At 40.4% G+C, this 19,690-nt stretch overlaps 1 protein-coding gene across 1 annotated transcript in view; it reads right to left on the bottom strand.

Annotated features, from left to right (window-relative positions):
- Positions 1–1,135: 1,135 nt before the first annotated feature.
- lrp1bb (low density lipoprotein receptor-related protein 1Bb) overlaps positions 1,136–19,690 on the bottom strand; it is a 113,504-nt gene continuing 94,949 nt past the window's right edge. The window contains exons 65-75 of the mRNA XM_047342656.1: positions 19,380–19,505; positions 18,231–18,395; positions 11,836–11,997; positions 11,114–11,288; positions 10,724–10,828; positions 8,453–8,566; positions 6,589–6,665; positions 5,974–6,064; positions 5,526–5,676; positions 3,764–3,838; positions 1,136–2,374 (exon numbers count right to left, since the gene is read on the bottom strand). Of these exons, the coding sequence (XP_047198612.1) occupies positions 2,234–2,374; positions 3,764–3,838; positions 5,526–5,676; positions 5,974–6,064; positions 6,589–6,665; positions 8,453–8,566; positions 10,724–10,828; positions 11,114–11,288; positions 11,836–11,997; positions 18,231–18,395; positions 19,380–19,505 (1,382 nt within the window). The 3' untranslated portion in view covers positions 1,136–2,233. The remainder of the gene's footprint in view (positions 2,375–3,763; positions 3,839–5,525; positions 5,677–5,973; positions 6,065–6,588; positions 6,666–8,452; positions 8,567–10,723; positions 10,829–11,113; positions 11,289–11,835; positions 11,998–18,230; positions 18,396–19,379; positions 19,506–19,690) is intronic.

The raw sequence follows: 19,690 nt of genomic DNA, 5'->3' as shown, positions 1-19,690 counted from the left end.
AGAGCTGCTCATCCTTTTAGTGCAAATAATTAAAACCAGAACAGTTTCATATCGGTCCAAGCTTTGGGAATGCTCCAGATGCCGCTGATCTTAAATCGTCTGTTCTGAAAAACGAACAAGATGTTTACTTCCACAACTTTGAGCATGTGAAACGTTGTCACTCCTCCAGATTTGCCTTCTGAGGAAAGCAACATATGGGAATCAGCCATAATGTCATGTCCCAAACCACTGTCATGTAAAATTCATCATGAAATGTAAGTCTGTCGTAAGATATTAACACATGGAATCTTAATCACTTGATTTCTATCCATCTTTCTATCTATCTATCTATGTCTGTCTTTCCATTTATCTGTCTATCTATCCATCCATCCATCCATCTATTTATCTACTTAATGAATAAACTCTCAGTAAAATATGAAATGCCTACAGTAACCAAAGTCATTGCATTCATGGAAAAACAAGTCAATTAACTATTATATTTTAATTTAGCATTAAATTGAATAAAATCTCAAACGATGAATGTGCACTTATAGAACGATCGACCCACTATGACTATTTCTCATGTCTTACAGTATTTTTGAAATGTCCTGTTATCCTGTTATGACACTGCTGCTACCGAATTTTTGTTACTGTGGAGGGAAATGGAGGAAGCTGGAAATCGCAGTATCTATTTGCACATCATCAAAAACGTGGTGGGACGGGTTGTGCTGGCAGACCCAGCCGATAGCGCAGACAGATGGAGAAAGGGCAGGAGTGCGGCTGCCTCCTCTGGTTGCCATGGTGAGGGAGGAAGTGAAGTGTACAAGGAGACAGCGATTGCAAAAAAAAGAAGTGGGAGAAAGACTGAATTATCATTCAGCGGGAGGCCCTGGTATTGTGTGCGTGTGTGCGCCCGCCACCAGGTAACAAAGGGTGTTGGCCTTCCTGCGCACACTGGGTGGGGGGCAGTAATCTCCAGTCCACCACCTTCCTCAGCGCAGCGGGGTAAAAGACCCCACACTGCTGATTGACTCGTCAGGTCACCGACCATGTGGAACAACTTTGCCGGTCTGATCACTGCTTGAATAGACTGATAGAACTGCACACACACACCAGCACTTAAATATCACATTACTCTGTGCTTTGAGACGACGTGTTTGACTTTAAAGGGTCATCGTGGGACACAGAGTGGAAATAAGCCCCCTTTATTCAATATTGATTTACATTTTTATATAAAAATTACTTACATTTAGTACATTTCTTCAAAATACGAGCAGCCAAACAACATACAAATCAAATACAAAATTATAAAATTTCTTATATTTATCATCTTCCCTTTTCTGAAATAACAGATGTGTTCTATAGTAACTCTTTATAACCTTCTGGTAACTGTGGTAAATCTCTCCCGTGTCTGCGTCTTCAATCCATCTGTTGACGTATAACCTAGAAAAATATGGTTTATTCAGTATCTGTCTCTTCAGTGTACAGTTCCAGATCCAGGGAATCTGATCGGAGAACATTCAAGGTGGGCTTTTCAATCTCTTTCACCAAAAGACAAGTTCATGTGATATATTACCGTGGAGACGTGGGGGTGAATAGAGCTTGAAATCCGTGGAAATGGAAAAAGACAGAGGACCTGTGGAATTACATAGTGTGTGAGGAAAAAGATCATCTTGATTATTATGGCCTTCGCTGGAAATCCAGGCAGCAGATCCGTCGGGTACCGCGGATAAAAAAAAGCCTCGTGAGTGCCGAGCTCCACTGCTCAGACGTGAAGCTTTGTTGTCCGAGTGTCACGTGGCAAACAAACAAAACAGAAAAAAAGCCTTAGAAACAACTGATGTAACTCTTCTCTACGATACTTAGTATATTTGTCCATTACCTTCACTAACAGACAGAGTCCATATTGAGCTTAAACTAGAAACAGATATGCGTACAGGTTGTGGCACTGCATCTTTAAGGTCGAGACTGTGCACGAGTGTGGCTTATGGTGTTAATAAAGTTTTTGCAAATCAGCAGCTTTACTTCAGTGTCACACAGTTTACAGCACAGCGCTGTGTAACTCGTGTTTGACGAACATTGGAAAGCAAACAGCTGATGGAAAATAAAAGTCTTCAGCACACCGACAAGGACATTATGCTGATGCTAAACCGGTAAAACCTAAAAGCCTCTTAGGAAATAGAAATAAAAATCCTTCTTCGTATTATACATTATACACTGTGGTAAAAAACGGAGTACAAAGTGTAAAGTTAGGCTATGCGGCGGTTTCATGAATTGTCCCCTCTAATTTCTTTGGGAGTAGCTCTCTCCTCTCGTCAATACTGATGACCGGCTTCCTGCAGTTCTGTCCGTCGATATAAATCTTTGCATACACAGGGTTGGAGTAGTTCATTGGCTGTATGGGAAAGGAAAGAAGAGGAAATAAATATATGTACATATAAATCACTTTACAACAGTGAAAGCCTTAAAGCTGCATTAACACATTGCTGGCCACTAGGGGCAGCAGAGCAGGATAGAAACACAGTGAAATATTATCAATACACAAAGTTGTTGAAGAGAACAGTTTCCTGTTTGAATCAAATCAAGAAAACAATTGACATCTTTTATTATTCATCTAAAGTCATTGTTTCACTCTTAGCTCTGTTTGGTCTCCACCACCTCTAGTGGTGGGTTTAGGTAAAGAACAGTCACAATGTCAGAGCAGGTAAGAAATCATGGTGGTTTTGTGAAACTAATTAACTCTGTTTAATGTTACAAAGTAATTTAAGGTATAAAATGTGACAATAAAATGAAAACACTACTAAAAAGGTCCTTTTGATTTGATCACCGGTCAGAAGCATTAGAGAATGACGCGTCTCTGAGCTATTTAGCCGCTCTATTGTTTTTCTTCCTCCATTGTTTACATGTGATGGATCGTGGGCATTTTCTGCTTTTAGCTGCCACATTCATGTCACAGACGCTCTGTCAGTATGAAGCAAAAACTTGAGGGTGAAATAAACGACAGTTGGAGATTATAGAAGAAAAACAAGGGTAGAATGAGTGGGACATTTCCAGGATGGAGAGAGCTTTGTGAATGAATATAACATGTCAGCTAATGCTACTTATTTTGTTAGAATGAAAAGACACAGGATGGATAAAAATGAGACAAACTATACCACGGATGAAACGTATACACATGTCACTACCTCTGTAGATCAGTGGTGGTGAAGACAACGTCTCCCACGATCCCACGATACTTCACAATGTCATCGAACAACAAATCAAACAAAAGACATCTTTCGTCACTGTTTTGATTGAGAGACCCCAAGTGGCAGAAATTACATGTGCGCCGAATACATTTTCTATTTTAAAATAATGATTAGTGCAGCTTTGAAGGAATTTCCACTGTGATTTTAGTTTTTGACTAAAAACACCTGACTAGTGCTCCGTGTAAAGCAGAGCAACGAAAAGCACAGGACATTCTGTGGACGATTACTCAACAAGCATGAACAGCTGATGGCAACATGCAGGAATTAGCCGAGTCCAACACAAAGCCATGCAGGTCCAGATTCCTATTAAAATACCTTTACTGATTTCACAGAGTGATGTGAGTGATGGACGACTGTGAACGTTACCTTGACTCACTTTGGTCTGATTTACATTAAATATGAACTTAAATTTGGTTCAGATACCAAAGAGTTGAAGTATTTGCCAGGTAACTCCACAGTGTTTGCTAACAATCTACATGAGGGTGATTTGTTTTTTTTCTCACTCATGCTGGATTGTAAAGTTTGTAAAAATTCACCTGTCCTGGGATTACCTCCTTGGGCACGGAGTTCATGCCCAAGGTACGAGGGTCGCTGGATTTTACGCACCAGCCCTGCAACACAACAAGCACCGCCCGTGTTTATGAGGTTAGACTCACACAGGGATCACAGTCTACTGGTTATCTGCATGTGCACACTTCGTAATCAGTGCAGTCCTGGGTTATATACATAACCCGTTCATTTCAAAATAAAAACAGCATTGAATTAGATAAGTCTGGAATTACTGGGGGCAGAGAGAATGTAGTGGAACATAGAAGCTGCTTCAGATTCAAGCCAAAGCGTCTTGGTCGGAAAAGCAGCCAGATCGGACTGACAATAGCAGGTGAAAAAGTTGGCAACGAAAAAGCAGCAGCATTAGAGTTGAAGCTCCAGCAGGTGAGCGAGATAACATCGGCGAAGGTGTTATGATTCATTCGGGAGTGTTAGTTCGGGGCTGGGGGCCATTAACGGAATAAATCACCAGCCAGATGAGACGTCCTATTGGTTCATGGCACCTGCACATTCCTGTACACCTGCCAGGTTTCTACAAAAAAATCTTTACAAAGCCTAATGTGATTTAACTTGATGTGTCCCGCTGCCAGATATCAGATCGAAACAGAAGTTGGAACAGGGACAAGAAACAGAACACCAAATTATTTTCTATGAAGCTGGGAAATTGAAAGTTTGAGAGTTTGTGGTTGGGGCGTTTCCTAAGCTGCTACAGGGCAGCAGTGACTCACCTGCTGCAGCTGGACTGATCATGTGATACAGATCTGCACCAATCGTGGTCACTAAAAATCAGCTCCTCACACTGAATTATTAATCATGTATATCTTACAACAGATTAATGCATAGAGCAACTCAAATACTTATTAAACATAAACACCTGAAAATAAATGTATCTCAAAGCCATGTGATGCAAAATCCTAATTTGGGAAAAAGTGAAATTCTTGTCATAATGAATTCTTAATACACTGACACATTAACAACAGCTGCATATTTTTATAGTCTAAAATAATGTCATCCACTGGCTTCTATTCCACAGACATGACGTGTCTGATTTGAATTAGTTGAATTAATAATTAGTTAGATAACCAGCTCTTCTCCATATTATGACATATTTTCTTGGTATTTCTACATAACCTATGTGTAGCAAGTTTCCCTGTCGCAACAGATGATTTAAACGTGTTATAACATTGACCTTTCCCACATTGGAGGACTAATAGTGCAAAACGATATAGTAAAACATAAAGAATCACAATGTTGCTGCAGCAAAACAGATCATTTCAGACATTGTTGAGATGAGAAAAAGATAATTTAGCCTGGATCACTCATACAACACAACTGATCTCTCACATCACAAGATGAATTATATAGTGTTGACTGATTCATGTGCATTGTGTGTGTCTGTTCATGTATTGTACCTGTGAACTGCTGTTCTATTGTTTTGTGCACCTAAAATTAATCATGTGTGTATTTGGAAGCAGAGTCAGTGATTTTAAATTAACTGGCAACAGCTCAGTGTTCGTTTTGTAAGATAAAATTAAAATTGAATTCAACTGAATACCTTTTATTTTTATTAATTAGTTTTTTTTGCCATAAATCTTGTGAAGCATTTTGTAACCTTGTTTGGATAAATGCGAGAATATAAATATAATATTTTCTTCAATCTGAGCATTTTGGGTTTTAGGTTTAGTTTGTGCTTAAGGCATATGTGAAGCGTTGTGCTGTTTAGTTTAATATATAATTTAATAATCAAACCTTGTGAGGGTCCAGTGTGAAGTTGGGTCGCAGCAGGCTGCCTGCATCAGCATGGTTGTCATGGTCCACTTCATACATGTTGTATGACGGGTTCCCAATCTCCACGTTTATCCCGCCGTTCGTCATGGGCTGTCTCTGGACACGTTTTCCCCTGAGGTGTGTGTGGAGCCACTCATCATTAACGTGATACACAACATGCAGGTCAACACACTGTGCAGCGCCTCCCTGTTCCACATGCAGATCACATTACACTACTTGGCACACATGGAGTCGACAGGTTTACTGGGCGGACCCAAAAAGCTGAGACCCAGAAATCTGTGAGAATTCTGCAGAATATGCTGAAACAAGCAAACAAACTTTTCTCTCATAAATCAATTCATGCATTCATCTTCAAAGTGCTGCGGTGTTGCGTCTTTCATTATCTTAGTGTATCCACGTCATTACCCACCTTTGCCGCCGTCTGCAGATGTAAACACCTCCGACCACCATCACGATCAAGATGACCAGCAGGACCAGAGGCACAATGATAGCTATGCTCCCTACAGAACAGAGGGGAGACGGCGTGGACTGATAAGGAGATGAATTCAGACAGTCACACTTTGAATGTTGTCATGTCTGATCGTGACCGCAAAACGACCACCTCAGAAAATGTGTTCTCTTGAGTAATTTACGTGTAGTTTCTATAATAATGTATGGTGTAGAATACATACTAAACTCAGTCGATAAGTAAATCTCTGGATCTTAATTATATAGTCTTTTTTTTTATCAATATATTCACTTAAGTGTATTTAAAAACGTAAAGCTAGGGTTGGTAATCCTGGAAAAGCTGCAATGAGCAAGCAACACTTTGAAAATATGCAAACGATACATCCCACCCCCTCATCAAAGCTACGCCCCCCCCAAAACAAACAAATTACCAAGCCTAACTTTAACTTGAAGACAGGATTTGCAATAATTTCGCACGTAGCTATTCAGCTAGAATGGGACATACAGTACATACATGTGTTCCTGTGGGAAATTGAAAGGTTCTATAATAAGGCCTCTTGAAATTCCCAGTCCTCACCTCCGCTGGTGTTGTCTGATCTGCTGCTTTTAGGGGCGGGTCTCTCACACTGCGTTCCTGCCCAATTGGCTGAACATCTGAAGGAGGTCAGAATAGAGTATAAATACACTCTCATTAGCGTATGTTTCATTGTAGGAAAGACTGCTGAGAAAACACCTTTGCAAAATGAACTGCACTACGATGTGACTGTGGCTCACGTATACAACACATTATGATTCAGACTTGTTATGAAGTGCTTTGATCCAACAAAAACAAAACACCACCTGGAGAGAGAGCACTATGTGTACATGTTGTGTCCATTCACGGTGTGCGGCGGATTTACATGTTGAATATTCAGTGCAGGAAAGAAAAAAAATAAAAATCAAAGGATGACAGCGGGACAACAAGTCGTCATCTCATTTGTGTTTCAATGGGATTTGATGGCCGTGATGTATGACCCTTGTTAGTGAAGGTGATATCTAATTTCACACGACTGACGCAGATGGGTCTGTAAAGCATGAGTGATGCGGTGGGTGTGACTGCATGATGACAGAATGAAATTACCCTAAATTACATGCACTCCAAGAATCAGAACATCAGGCTATCAAAAATAAGAATGCAGCCCCACACCCGGAGGAAATGAATCACGCCTTCGTCAGACGAAATGTCACAGCAACATGAATTTTAATGGGAGATTTGGGGCAATGGGGAGTTTGATCTGCTTTGGGAAGTGTAAACCACAGAAATACTGATTCCCTATGCAACACAAAGTTTCTCTTAACCCGTGGTGAGGGCATTAACGATGAACACCAATTTACTGATGAGATCTCTTCAGTCTACCGAGGTGTACGGTATCTATGCTTTGTTGATGACTGGTCCATGACAAACATTCAACTTTCCGTCATGCACAGGTTGAAAATGCACAGACTGACTCCAACATCACAAACACAGTGCCATGTTTTAGTCCCCCTGGATTGAGTGGGCTGTGTGAGGACTGCATGGGATGGGTGACTGGGTGACTGGGTGACTTGGTGGCAGTGAGGGGCAGCGGAGGGGCAGAGTTATGCAGCAACTGATAATGTAATAAGTGCCACATCAGCTAATACCTGCTCAAAATTGAATAAAAGGATAAATGCTAAGTTCTTAAGTAAACGATGTGAGTTTCATATGAAAATGTTTTATTGCTATAAGACCTATTTGACCAATATTAACACATTTCTAATGTCTCTATCAGATCTGATATTAGCTAGGACTGCTTACATTGCCTATTGTGAATTTATTAATGTTGTACCCATTCATGAGTTAAAAAAAACTATATTTCTTTACATGAACTATTACTTGCTCCTTTTCAATGAGGGCGTGAACAGTAGCTATTAAATTAAAAAATATATTTGATTTACTTTATTGTGATTTGCTGGTTAGTTGTAGGTTTTTGCAGGTTCTGGATCCAAATAAAATAAAATAATGAATTTGTAACCTGCCTACTAAAACCAGTAAATCTCAGGTTATAGTTTGAATAATTCGGTCAATAACCAATGGATACAAATGACATGTTGTATTTTTAAGTGGGTGAGGGTTGTGCTAAACTAGTACTTCTTGGCCTCTGAGTGTAGAATATAAAGAAATCTAAAAATTATCATAATCTAGTGAAACAATGATCTCAGTATCTTTCAGTTGAGTGTTTTCTACCTTAAATAACTTTTTGACAAGTCATTACTTTGTCCCTTATTCCATGATTAGTTGCTGCAAGGCTGCACTGTGACAACGATCCCATGTGCTGGACTGAGGCTGGACTGAGGATGAAGCCGGATGGAGTCAGGGTGGGGGTGTGGACAGAGGGTGTGAGTGGGCTCTGAATACAGCTGGAGAGGTGAGAGGGACCTACTTGCAGCGTGGTTTGTTAAGAGCTGTTAATGTGCACATCCCCTCATTCTGACAGAAGTAATCGCAGGGGTTGGCCAGCTCATCACAACGTTGGTTCTTGAACCCTGACGTGCAGCTGCAAAACATTTTGTTGGGAGTGATAAAAGGGCCCAGAGAATGTAAACTGTAGAACTGTAGAACTGTAGAACTGTTGAACTGTAGAACTGTTGAACTGTTGGCTGCTTGGTGAACGGAGACTGACACACTAGAAAAACCCTTTCAGCATCTTCACTTATAAGACGGAGTAAGTCAGAGTTGTCTCTGCATCAAGCAAACCAGAACAATAAATGATATAAAGACAAATCAACTTCACAGCTCACCAGGTGAAGAGGAACATCTGCAAGGGAAGAGTCTGTTACAGTGATCTCAGCTTTGTGTCATTGCAATAAGAAGATCCATAAAGAGTTGCTGTAGGTTGATTATCAATAATAAAACATAAACAACAACAACAATTTAAGCCAAATATTATATTCATGCAATGCCATATGATTGGGTATGACAGAAAATGTGCAAACTATTTAAAAATAAGTTTTAAAAATACAAAAAAGTTTTTTACTGCTGCATATGTAGTCATCTATAAACATAAAAATAAGAAAATGAGTATTTATATAGAGAGCCAAAGTCAAACCTGAAGTTCTGCTCCCTAAAAAGTCATTTAACTTGAATTTATTTTTTATATATTTCAGATTTTAGTTGCCTTTGACACTATTGACTACATAAAGATACAGAAGCTAAAGGTACAGGAGCCCAGAGATGACATCGTGACTGTGGCTCTCTATATTTTTTTACAGGTTGACAAAATTGCACTTTATCATGACTGCATGGATTCAACCTTGTGAAATGTAGCAGTGTGGAGATTTACAATATTTCAATGTGGTGGTCCAATAGTAATGTACAGCTGTGTGTTGAGTTTGAATCTGTTTGAAACTGAGGTCCATTGGATTATGTTTGCTGATCCTGCAAACACAACCTAATCAGGTTCGTCCTATTCAGTCTGCAAGGATAAAACTATTTCGGGAATAAAACAACAAAAAAGTTTAAACCTGACAAAGATTGTGCTGCATCAAAAACATATTTTCATCTGAAGAAAAAATACTTAATCCCACTATTGTGTAATACAAATGCAACTGCTAACCCACCTTTGAGATTGCCTCTACTATAGAATACAAACTGATTGTACAGCTGAATAACTTTTCAAGAAGACTGTAAGTGGACTGGAGTGTTTACCATAGCTGTCTTTACTGCAGTGCTGCTGTATTTTGAATTTTTCTTCAACCTCTTCAGGTCTTTAATGCAGGAATTATTGGAATTACAATTGAAGCAACTCTGCCCTGCAAGGTTGACACTTTGGGGCGGCTTGATGAAATCGACATTTACTCCTGAGTATTAAGGTCAAACTGTATGATTTCTTGACACAGACATATCCATCATCTCCATAATATCTGTTCTTCTCAGCAAATAATAAACCACATTATCAAGATCAGCTAACCTCATTGAAAAAGATGGGATCATTTGCATAGAAATTGATTCTATCCCCTGGAATTTGTGATGGAGGATCCCCCAATTTCAATTTAACTACAGTGGACAATGGGCAGTTAAATAAATACAGAGTTGGCTTTTGAAACGGATTTCCAATTTCCTCCTTGGTGAGAGTTTAACACAGCAATGCATGTGATTATATAGCTGAGGTGCTATTAATCTATGGGCAGCCCTTGGACTACAAGATTTTTGCCGCTGAGTTTCGTGACATGTTCAACAAACTGACTAATACCTCAGAGCACATTTCTAAAACCGACTGAACAGTCAGAGAGGCCTGACATCAGCTCTTAACTGCACAGAGGAGCCGTGTGATAAACTGCGAATGGGAAAGATTTGGAAGGGTTTGAAACCATTTTTTTTTTTTTTATCTGCCTAAAAACCTTAAGCCACAGTGAGGTGTCACACAGCATAAGATGGTGTACCGGCACTCCCACCCCCTGCTGGGCCACGGCCTCCGCAGAGCAACATCAAAACTTCCCCCTAAACTCAGAGATTTCTTTCCAGAGGAGAACATCTATCCCACACTGTTCTTGAAGGAGGAAAGTGGTACCTCATGATGGTTTTGAGTGCTGCTTCTATGGCGGGGCTTTTCCGGGGCATGGAGCCAGCATTTGATTGTGAACTGTAAGAGCGTGAGTAATAGGGGGAGAACATTCTTTATTTTTTTTCTTTTACCCATTAAGCAGCGACTTACTGACAGAAAGGCAGGTTGGTGTCGGGGTCCAGGTGACAGGTGCCTCCGTTGTAGCAATATCCATCACACAACTGGCAGCTCGGTGCTATTCTGCCATTTGTGCAACTGCAGGGTGAAGGAATAATGGATGTAAATGACAGGCGGAAAGCTATACTTTTACAAGAAGCAAAAATGACACGGTAGGAGGTTTTGTCAAACATATGTATAATTCATAAGACCAGGCAGAGTTCACCTGCCTTCTAATTCACCGACGTTACCAAAACCTCAGAAATAATTGAAGTTTAATCAAATCAGTTCATGCAGCGTTTCCAAAAAATGAAGAGTTAAGCCTTAGCTCTATAACAAAAGGGGATGAGGGACAAGAATAGCGATGAGATACCGGGCACTTACTTGCAAACCACATCTCCTGTCTCCTCGTTAATGAGGCAGGGTGCTCCGTGACACCGGAGACACTTGTCCACCTCGCACTTGTTTCCCTCAAACCTGGCGGGACACACGCACTCCACATAGCCACTGCTGGATAGCGTGCAGGCCTTGGAGTTCACACAGTAGTGATGACAGATGTCTGTTCCAAATTCAGGGAGATAATGAGAGAGGGGACAGCGTATAGTGAGAAACTGGGAACATAGTTTAAGCTGGTTTTATTGGAATCGTACTCGGATTTAATGGGACTTAATTACCCACATCAAATGACATGTTAGCCACGGATGAAACGATATTACCGCGGGCAAGCAAGAGTAGGAAAATACTAATGATGTGCAGTTGAAATTGTTTTCACCATAACCCATTATGTCAACGCTTTGCAAAAGAAGATACGATAATTTCAGTCGGAAATCACCCAAAGGTTATTTGATGGTGGTATTTTGATTTTGTTTATCTGCAAATAAAGGCAAATGTGGTGTTTTTGCAAAGAAAATACTTTTGGGGATTATTTTTGTGCCAAACTCAGTGTGTGAACTTTGAAACGCTTGAAAGTTGTATAGATTTTACGCAGAATAATCAGGGCTTCTTTGTTGTGGTTGCTCTTGAAAGGCTAATGTCAATCATGAGGGGCTAAATGGACGATGGTAATTATTTGTTGTGTTTGTTGCCACTGTGGGTGCAGGACTCACGGTAAATACAGCGGTCCCCAGTATATTCTGCCATGCAGCGGCACACGGGCTGGTTCCCCTGAGTGATGTCGCATGTTCCCCCGTTTAAACAGTAGTTGTCGCAAATCCTCTTCTCACAGAAAGGCCCAGAGAAACCAACGTTACAGCGGCATGTGGGCTTACCTGGATGTAAACAAATACATAAAGTAAAAAGAAAAAATTACATAAAAAGAGCATGAAAATACAAAACACTAACAAGTACGGTTTGTGTAGCCAAATCCTGTGGGGGGTCACACTCTTGTCAGTCACAGTTGCAAGTCGTTATGGAAATGACACGGCCACGGTGACCAAGACAGGTGCAGAGCAGCAGAAGTAGTCAAATATATCCATCATTTTTAGACACAAATTCATGTGTGGGTCAAGGTGAACACAGATTGGCACATGTGCAGAATAGTAAGGTGCCCCCCTTTTCCTCAGTTATATTCTCCAGGTCCGTCTCAGGCAACCCAAATCATTCCAGGTCAGACACAAGATGCATATAAGTGTGCTCTGGGTCTGCCCGGTTTCCTTACTCGACAGGCATGTCTGGAATATCTCTAACGGGTAGATGTTCAGCAAGCATCCTAATCAGATGTCCTGGTGACCTCAACCAGCTTCAACATGGGAGCGGTGGTTGCACCATATTTTTTCCTATTCATATTTTCAATCCTAAAGAGTTTTTCCCTCTATTTTATCCTGTAAATTTTATATTTTATAATTGGAAAGAAAGACCGCTGCTTTATTAACTATGATCTAAACTAAACCTTTCCTATCTGGAAGCAGAAACATTCAAATCAGTGAGACGCCTCAACTGAATGTCAAAGCGATTCGATTGGTCTAAAACCACACAACCATTTAATGAAGTTATTTGTGGTCATGTAAATTGAAAGTGTGTAATAAAGTGTGGAAACTCTTTCTCTGATGTACCTCTTTTACAACAAAACTAGTGGGTGTATGCTCGTATCCAAATGCAGATAAACATGCTAAAAATGTGATTGACTCCTATTTGTTTGACTTAGTTTTTTTCCTGACATGTTTCTGGACAGTTGTCAGTTCTTCATCTCTCTCCTCTTCCTCTTGTCCTGCTTTGGTCTCCAACTCCCAAGAGAATATCTGGACTATCAGCTGCTAAATGCTCCGCGATGTTCTTGCATTGACTGTACATGCTGTGCCGTTGATTCTGGGAAGTACATGGGGTTTTATTATAGTTTTTTCACGATACAAACTTGTCTACTGCAGCTGTGAACAAAGTTAATGAGTGTGAAACGAAACAGTAAAGTAAAAGCTAAAAGAGTGAGCGACACTGAAATTGTCTGATAGAGCTCAGCGGGACCACAGAGGCAGGTGATAATTCTCTGTGGGTTGATTACTAGGAAGGACACGTACATACTGTAATTAGATCCACTATTAATATAAAATATTGATTGTGGCAGCTTTAATGTCTCAGTCACAGAGCTCATGCCTGCAGCCGACACTCAGGACTTAGACTGAAATAGATCAGTATGTAAATAGAGAACTTTAGCTTAAGGCTCAGCTCCATATTCAGCACAAGGGTCAGACCCAAAATGGAGTTGCAGCTAAAATCTCATGCTCCCTGAACATGATCCTGACATATGACACTTGATATTGCAGTTTTGTTCATTGGAGTCAAGAGCACTAGAAAAACTTTTTTTTCCATGCAAGCTTTTCTCTGTTGGAGCGTGTGATTTGTTAGTAAGAGTAAGACATAATCAACAGGTAGAGATATTCACGTTAGCTCCTTACGTTTTGACATGTCACAGTCAGAAAAGTGCAGGTGTAAAGTAAAAATGATAGCTGAATTCCATTTAGCATCTTCAGTTTCTGGGAGCTGGTATATTCTACATGCTGAGTCACTGTCACACTGTCATGTCTTACGGGGAAGCTTGGAACGAACAGAGCATCATTAATCCTGCTTGCATAGTGGACAACTAAGTTGCCATGGATACAGGTCTCGCCATGTGGGTCACACTACACTTCTTGGTAATTTCACACTCCACAATTCTGTGGCAGAGATAATCTGGGTTTGAAATGTCCAAGAGACAATCACTCTCCCCCCAGCCACTTCTCTGTTAACTCAATGACTGCTGGAGTTTAAGCTTTTCTAAACGGGCAGAGCCAGGACAGCTCAGGGGCCATTGAACTACCTATTCTGTGCTGAGCTCTTGTTTATCATTCCTGTAAAACTCAAGTGAAAATTGGATAATAGCTTCAGGTTTCAGGTTGTGAAAAAAATCAATAGTGATCTTATTTGCTTGACAGGTAAACAATAAAAAGCTTATCTCAGCGTTTCATTTAGTAATATTTTATTAACATACTCTACATGTATCTTGGCTTTTTGCTGTTTATCCTTTCTTTAGCTTTAACCACGTCGACTGAGTCATGAATGTTGTGGTTTGGGATTTACCACTGTCACATGTAAGCTGTGTCTCAATTCAGGGGCTGCATCCTTCAGAGGCTGCATTTAAAGACCGACTGCGTCATGGTCTACACAGCCCATGAAGACCCTGTGCTACGTGGGCCGGGTAGACCACGTCCTCTGAAGGAAACGGCCCCTGAGTTGAAACACAGCTTTAGGAACATTAATAGGTGTAGTGCAGTCAAGGGGCACCATAACGACGTCATCGAATTTTCACACTTTGTTGAAATTCATGTACAGTTTTTTTAGGCACTTGAAAATCCAAACATCTCAAGAGATGGTCAAAGTAATCGCACCAGGTAACAACATAAGAAAACATAGCACCTTCAGTCAGGGGTTGTGCTCCCGGCCTTTGAATGTCAGTGAATTACGTCCTCTACAAGGCTAACGTTAACAAGTGAAGATGAAAAGGCAGCAAAACATCACTGATTCACTTTTGTCAGAGTGAATGTAAACCTTATGTTATACATGAGAGACATTACAACGCCAGCCTGTTAAACCTGGACAGTGTGAGCTGCATCCACAGTGTCTGCTGGAGGTGAGTGCTATGTTCTCACAGCTTAGCTCCAAGGTCACTACTAGGCAGGCTACCATTCTATTCAGACCCACACCTATAGCTGATAAATCATTAAAAATAATGAAATGTCGACAGTGTTTCTCTTATAACCAGTTCAAATTTTCTAGCCTTTATGGCACTGCATGGTTTTAGTAGTGCAGGAATCTCACAGACTGGTTTGATGCATTGTAAATCATCTCACATGATGCTACTCAGCCAATCATTGTGACTGAGATGGGGAGTGAGATGCACACACAGCGGAGAGAAGAGACGAGAGGCAACAGGCAGAGAACAAGCTGTGAAAAGGTGGAAAGTGAGATGTTAGAGTGATCGAAAGAGAAAATGAGGTGTTAAAGCAGTTCACTTGTTAAGACTATCACAAAATAGTTTGAAACCGCTTAATACGACATTTAGTTAAAAGGGGAAACTCTCTACCCTTTTTATTTTTTAATTTAGGCAGTTCATTTTATACTTTTTCAAAAGCATGAACTATTCTTTCGAGATTTAGATTTTAAAATAACTGACCAAGAGTAATTTTCACTTTGGAAAATCTTCAAATAAAGAATTCTGTTATCACATCAGCCAGCAGAGCAGATATTAAATACTAGTTGCTTCAGTGACGATGCCCCTTATCAGCTTTACAGCCAATCAAGATGTGTGCACGCTGACACTGATGGAATGTACTTGAGGTGTGTGGAGAGATAAATATTGCAAGAGGAAGAAGATATAGACCCGGACGTAAATTACTTGGGCAAAGACAATTGAGAGCGAAATAAAACAAGTTTCAGGTGTAGACAGTGGCTGTGCTGGATGGAGAAATTGTGGACAGATTTACTTGTACAGATACCTTGGGTCAATGCTATTGCTACACTAGTACTACCACACATTTCACATGTCACTGGACTGAGCCACAGTAAATGAGGTAAAAGAAACACACTCTCAAAAAACTGTTTGTTGCAGAAGGTGTTAGACCAGCCTTTAGCTTTGGCATCTTTGGTTTTAGCTTGATAATAATAATAAATAAATAAAATATACATATATCAGTATGGAATGTTTTTCACCTGCACTGCACATTAATAATAAGCTACAGCTTAGAGACACACACAGATCTCACTTGGACATAAACCATGATGTTTAGAAAATTTGCCCCGAATTTCAACTATCCATAAAAACATTTGAAAGATGGTATGAAGGACTTTTGTTCTGGTTTGACTATATGTTCATTTAGTTATTTTATGCACGAAATGTTTCATCATTTAGCAACTACCCAGTACGAACGGTTTTTGTTGCACATTAATGTCATAAAAAAACTGAAAAACAAGAGAAGATGTGTCTGCGGTTGAATGTGTGAGCGCTGCTGCCAAAAGTTCCATTAACGTGCCGCTAAACCAGCACGAGAGCAGGAATTCAATGACACCTTGTATTTTTATAGATACAATTGGAAATATTCCAGCCTCTAATTGATTGTGAGTTTGCCTTCGGTTCCTTTTTTTTTATCACCAAAGCAGCGAATTGAGGAAACTCATTTAACTCTAATCCCTCCCTTGTTCATCTTTGGTCATTCATTCAGACTGATGTTCTTTTGCCTCAAAGACATTTGTTCAATGCAGAAAAAAGCTCTCCCTTTAAGAAAAGAGATAAAACAGAGTACATGGCTGGACAGTTTGTGCCAATTCATGCTGAGAGAAGAATGGCCAGTTAGGAAACACTCTACCAGCCGAGCATCCGATGGTTTCAAATCCTCAGCAGAGTACAGTACAAATACTTCCCCTCTGTACTTTAGTAGATTATTCAGGTATTTATTTATCTGATGACTTTTTATTTTTACTCCCTACATTTTAAACACAAATATCTGTACTTTCTACTCCTTAGATTTTCAAAACAGGCTTGTTACTCGTTTTAATGAATTTGAGGAGAATTGTTGTTATTTCCCAATGTCCAGACAGATTATTTTTACCTCAATGGATCGGACAATAACACAGAAAAGATGATTCACACGGCGTAAAAGACGTAGAGAGATGGAGACGCAACCCCAAAGAAGAGACATGACACATACTGTATGTCCGTGACGATGTGTGACAACATGGAAGAAACATACTTTTGCTTGAGAGGTTGAACCTGTGCTTTTGCTTGAGTTGTTTTCTCAACATAAGGTTGAGTAAAGAATGTACTTCTGCCACCTCTGATCATCGGTCAGTCAGTCAGTTAACGACATCAAACTCACAAATCCCAAAAAGTGTGAATGAAACAAAACGCTCTATTCATTCCAGCATGTAACATTATTCTTATTCTATCCTCTTGGACGCCATTTCATTTAATACGCAGCAGTGATTATCCTGACTTCTAAAAACTTAAAAGAAAAATATGAGTTTCTTTCCTGCTGGGCAGACATGCTTCCCGAAGGCTGAGTGGAAAATAAATAGATGTTATTCTACGTTTTTAAAAGGAGATGGGAAAAGAAAAAAATTGAAGAAATAAACGTGTAATCAAAATAATTTGCATCACAAATCAAAAGCTCACATTTTTTTTTATCTCCCCAGTCGTTGGCGTAATTACAATGTTTTATTCAAACAAATACAATGCCCCTGTTCACATTTCAGTTAAGGATGTCACACACATAGTTAATGCATTCAAACCACTTGAATGAGGTTCTGCCGTCAGAAATATTTACGTGAGAAAAGAAGCCACACAATCTGTATCAGCACCTTGTTCTAGTGAATTCTTTTTTTTTTTTTTTAAATAACAAATGGAAATGAAGATGTTGTAGGTAAGACTCTATGATGGGACAATGATGAACAGCCCTGTAAATCAAGGAATGCATATTTAATAAGGACATATATCCTGATTCAATTCCACCACTGTCATCTGAGCACAGCCATATACATTCACTAAACTGTGAGGTAGAACAGGTTGTTCCAGGAAGCATGAAAGCATGAACAGAGACCTTGACGGGAAAGAAGGTTGATATTTGAGGCCTGTTTGACGGGAGCATCAATGACAAAATTGCTGAACTGGCAGATGTAATGTGGCACATTTGAGCTGAAGTGAGGAAGGCGTGAAAGTTTAAAGGAAGACAAATGCAGCTGAACGCCATCATGCACTGGGTCAGTGTGCAGGGAGGAAATGGGCAGGTGACTCTGAATTGAAAATATCTGTATGTGCCGGTGGAAAGTTTTTCTCAGCAAGTTTGGTTTTGCTTCGAGCTGAATATAAAGGATTCTGCAGCATTTTGTGATGGTGATACCACAAATAACAGTCTAATAAATGTTAAAAGAATGCAAATGAAGAGTGGGTGGCCACGAAAACAGGATCAAAAGTGAAATACTTTGCAAAGCACACAGGGAAGAATCATGATTCAGATTCAGATTTTTGAAGATGACTTACCAAGAGGTGAGCCCATGCACGTGCCTCCATTAAGGCAGTAGTCTGTACAGTGGTTGACCTCGCAGCGCTCCCCGGAGAAGTCCGGCCAGCAGTAGCACCTCCAGTCCCCTTTCTCATTGGCTAAGCAGCGGCCTCCGTTCTCGCAAGGTGGACGGCACAGCTCACCTGCACAACCGCAAAAAAGCCCATATCACTTACTGTGCTGCAGCGTGTGGAGCAGTCAGTCACGGCAAATCAGTGCTATGATGCTAGTGGGAGACAATGCCTGGCCGTGGAGGGAGTGGTGGATGAGCATGTAGAACAACTGGGGTACCCGACTGATCTTGGATCTAAGGGGTGGCTGTGCTCATGAGTATCTGCCTTTTCAAAAGCAGACATCTTGATATGTCATATTAGGAAAAGCAGGTGTTACTGATGAGATTCACGATGGCTCTGTTGAGTTGGAGCATTCCCTGTATTTAAAAAACCTGCATATACTTGCTAATTTTGGTGAAAAAGAGGTATAAGAGATGACCTTGTTACAGTGAACCAATATGAAAAATATCAGGTCCTTGAAACTGAAGTTGCTACATGAAATCCAGTCCTCATTCATTCTATTATTTTCACCTCTGCTTTTTCTACTGTGAAAATGTCAAAATGTCTGCAGAGAAAAAAGCCCATTTGCTGGTGATTTGCAAGTCAGGGAGAGAAAGGTGCAAAATATGTTTGTGATTGTTTCGTCTTTTTGACCAAGAGACACTGCATTGATCATTAGAGCTACTGCTGAATAACAGAGTAAAAGGAACCAAGTTAAAGCCAGGGTTGGTAATTCTGGAAAGGTTAGCAAGAGCAGGCTACACTTTGAAAAGAAATGACACCAGCCCCCTCCCATTGATGCCCTCGTATGCTAAGGCCCTAAAACACATGAACGCTGGCTGACGACTGCTAGAAGCCGACTTCTCTGTGACTCGCTCGATAACTTCTGGCTATCGTCTCTGCTTCAGCTGTGTATGTCACTCCGGCTGAAGACTCCAGTCATTCTCAGTGAAAGTACGGGCAGGGTGTGCACAGGTAGGAAGGCAGTTATTGAATATTGATGGCTGTCAGGACATGAAGAGGATTTCACAAACAACTCACCCACCCTACTTTTATCTGTGGCATGGTTCTTACCTGAGATGTTGACATCACTACAGGTGCCATTGAGCAGTAACTTCCCCTCTGGACAGGTACATCTGGCCCCCGTTGGGTTGAGCAGACACATAAAGTCACAAGACATTCTCAGGCATGGATTTGAAGCTGTGGAGAAAGTAAAAAAAAGAAAAGAAAGAGCAGTGTGAAAAAAAGAAAGAGACAAGAAAGTAATCCGTCAGTCTGACCTGTAATGAGAACAGCTGTTTGTTTATGAAAAGTTTGTTTGTTCTTTCTCGGACCAAAAAGATTTATTTCTGTTTTGAAGGGTGTTTATCTTCTTGAAACCCCAC

This window comes from Hippoglossus stenolepis, chromosome 13 (assembly GCF_022539355.2).
Source record: "Hippoglossus stenolepis isolate QCI-W04-F060 chromosome 13, HSTE1.2, whole genome shotgun sequence".
Classification (NCBI taxonomy): domain Eukaryota; kingdom Metazoa; phylum Chordata; class Actinopteri; order Pleuronectiformes; family Pleuronectidae; genus Hippoglossus; species Hippoglossus stenolepis.
The sequence above is the reverse complement of the archived record's forward strand: the minus strand, read 5'-3'. Positions and strand labels throughout refer to the sequence as shown.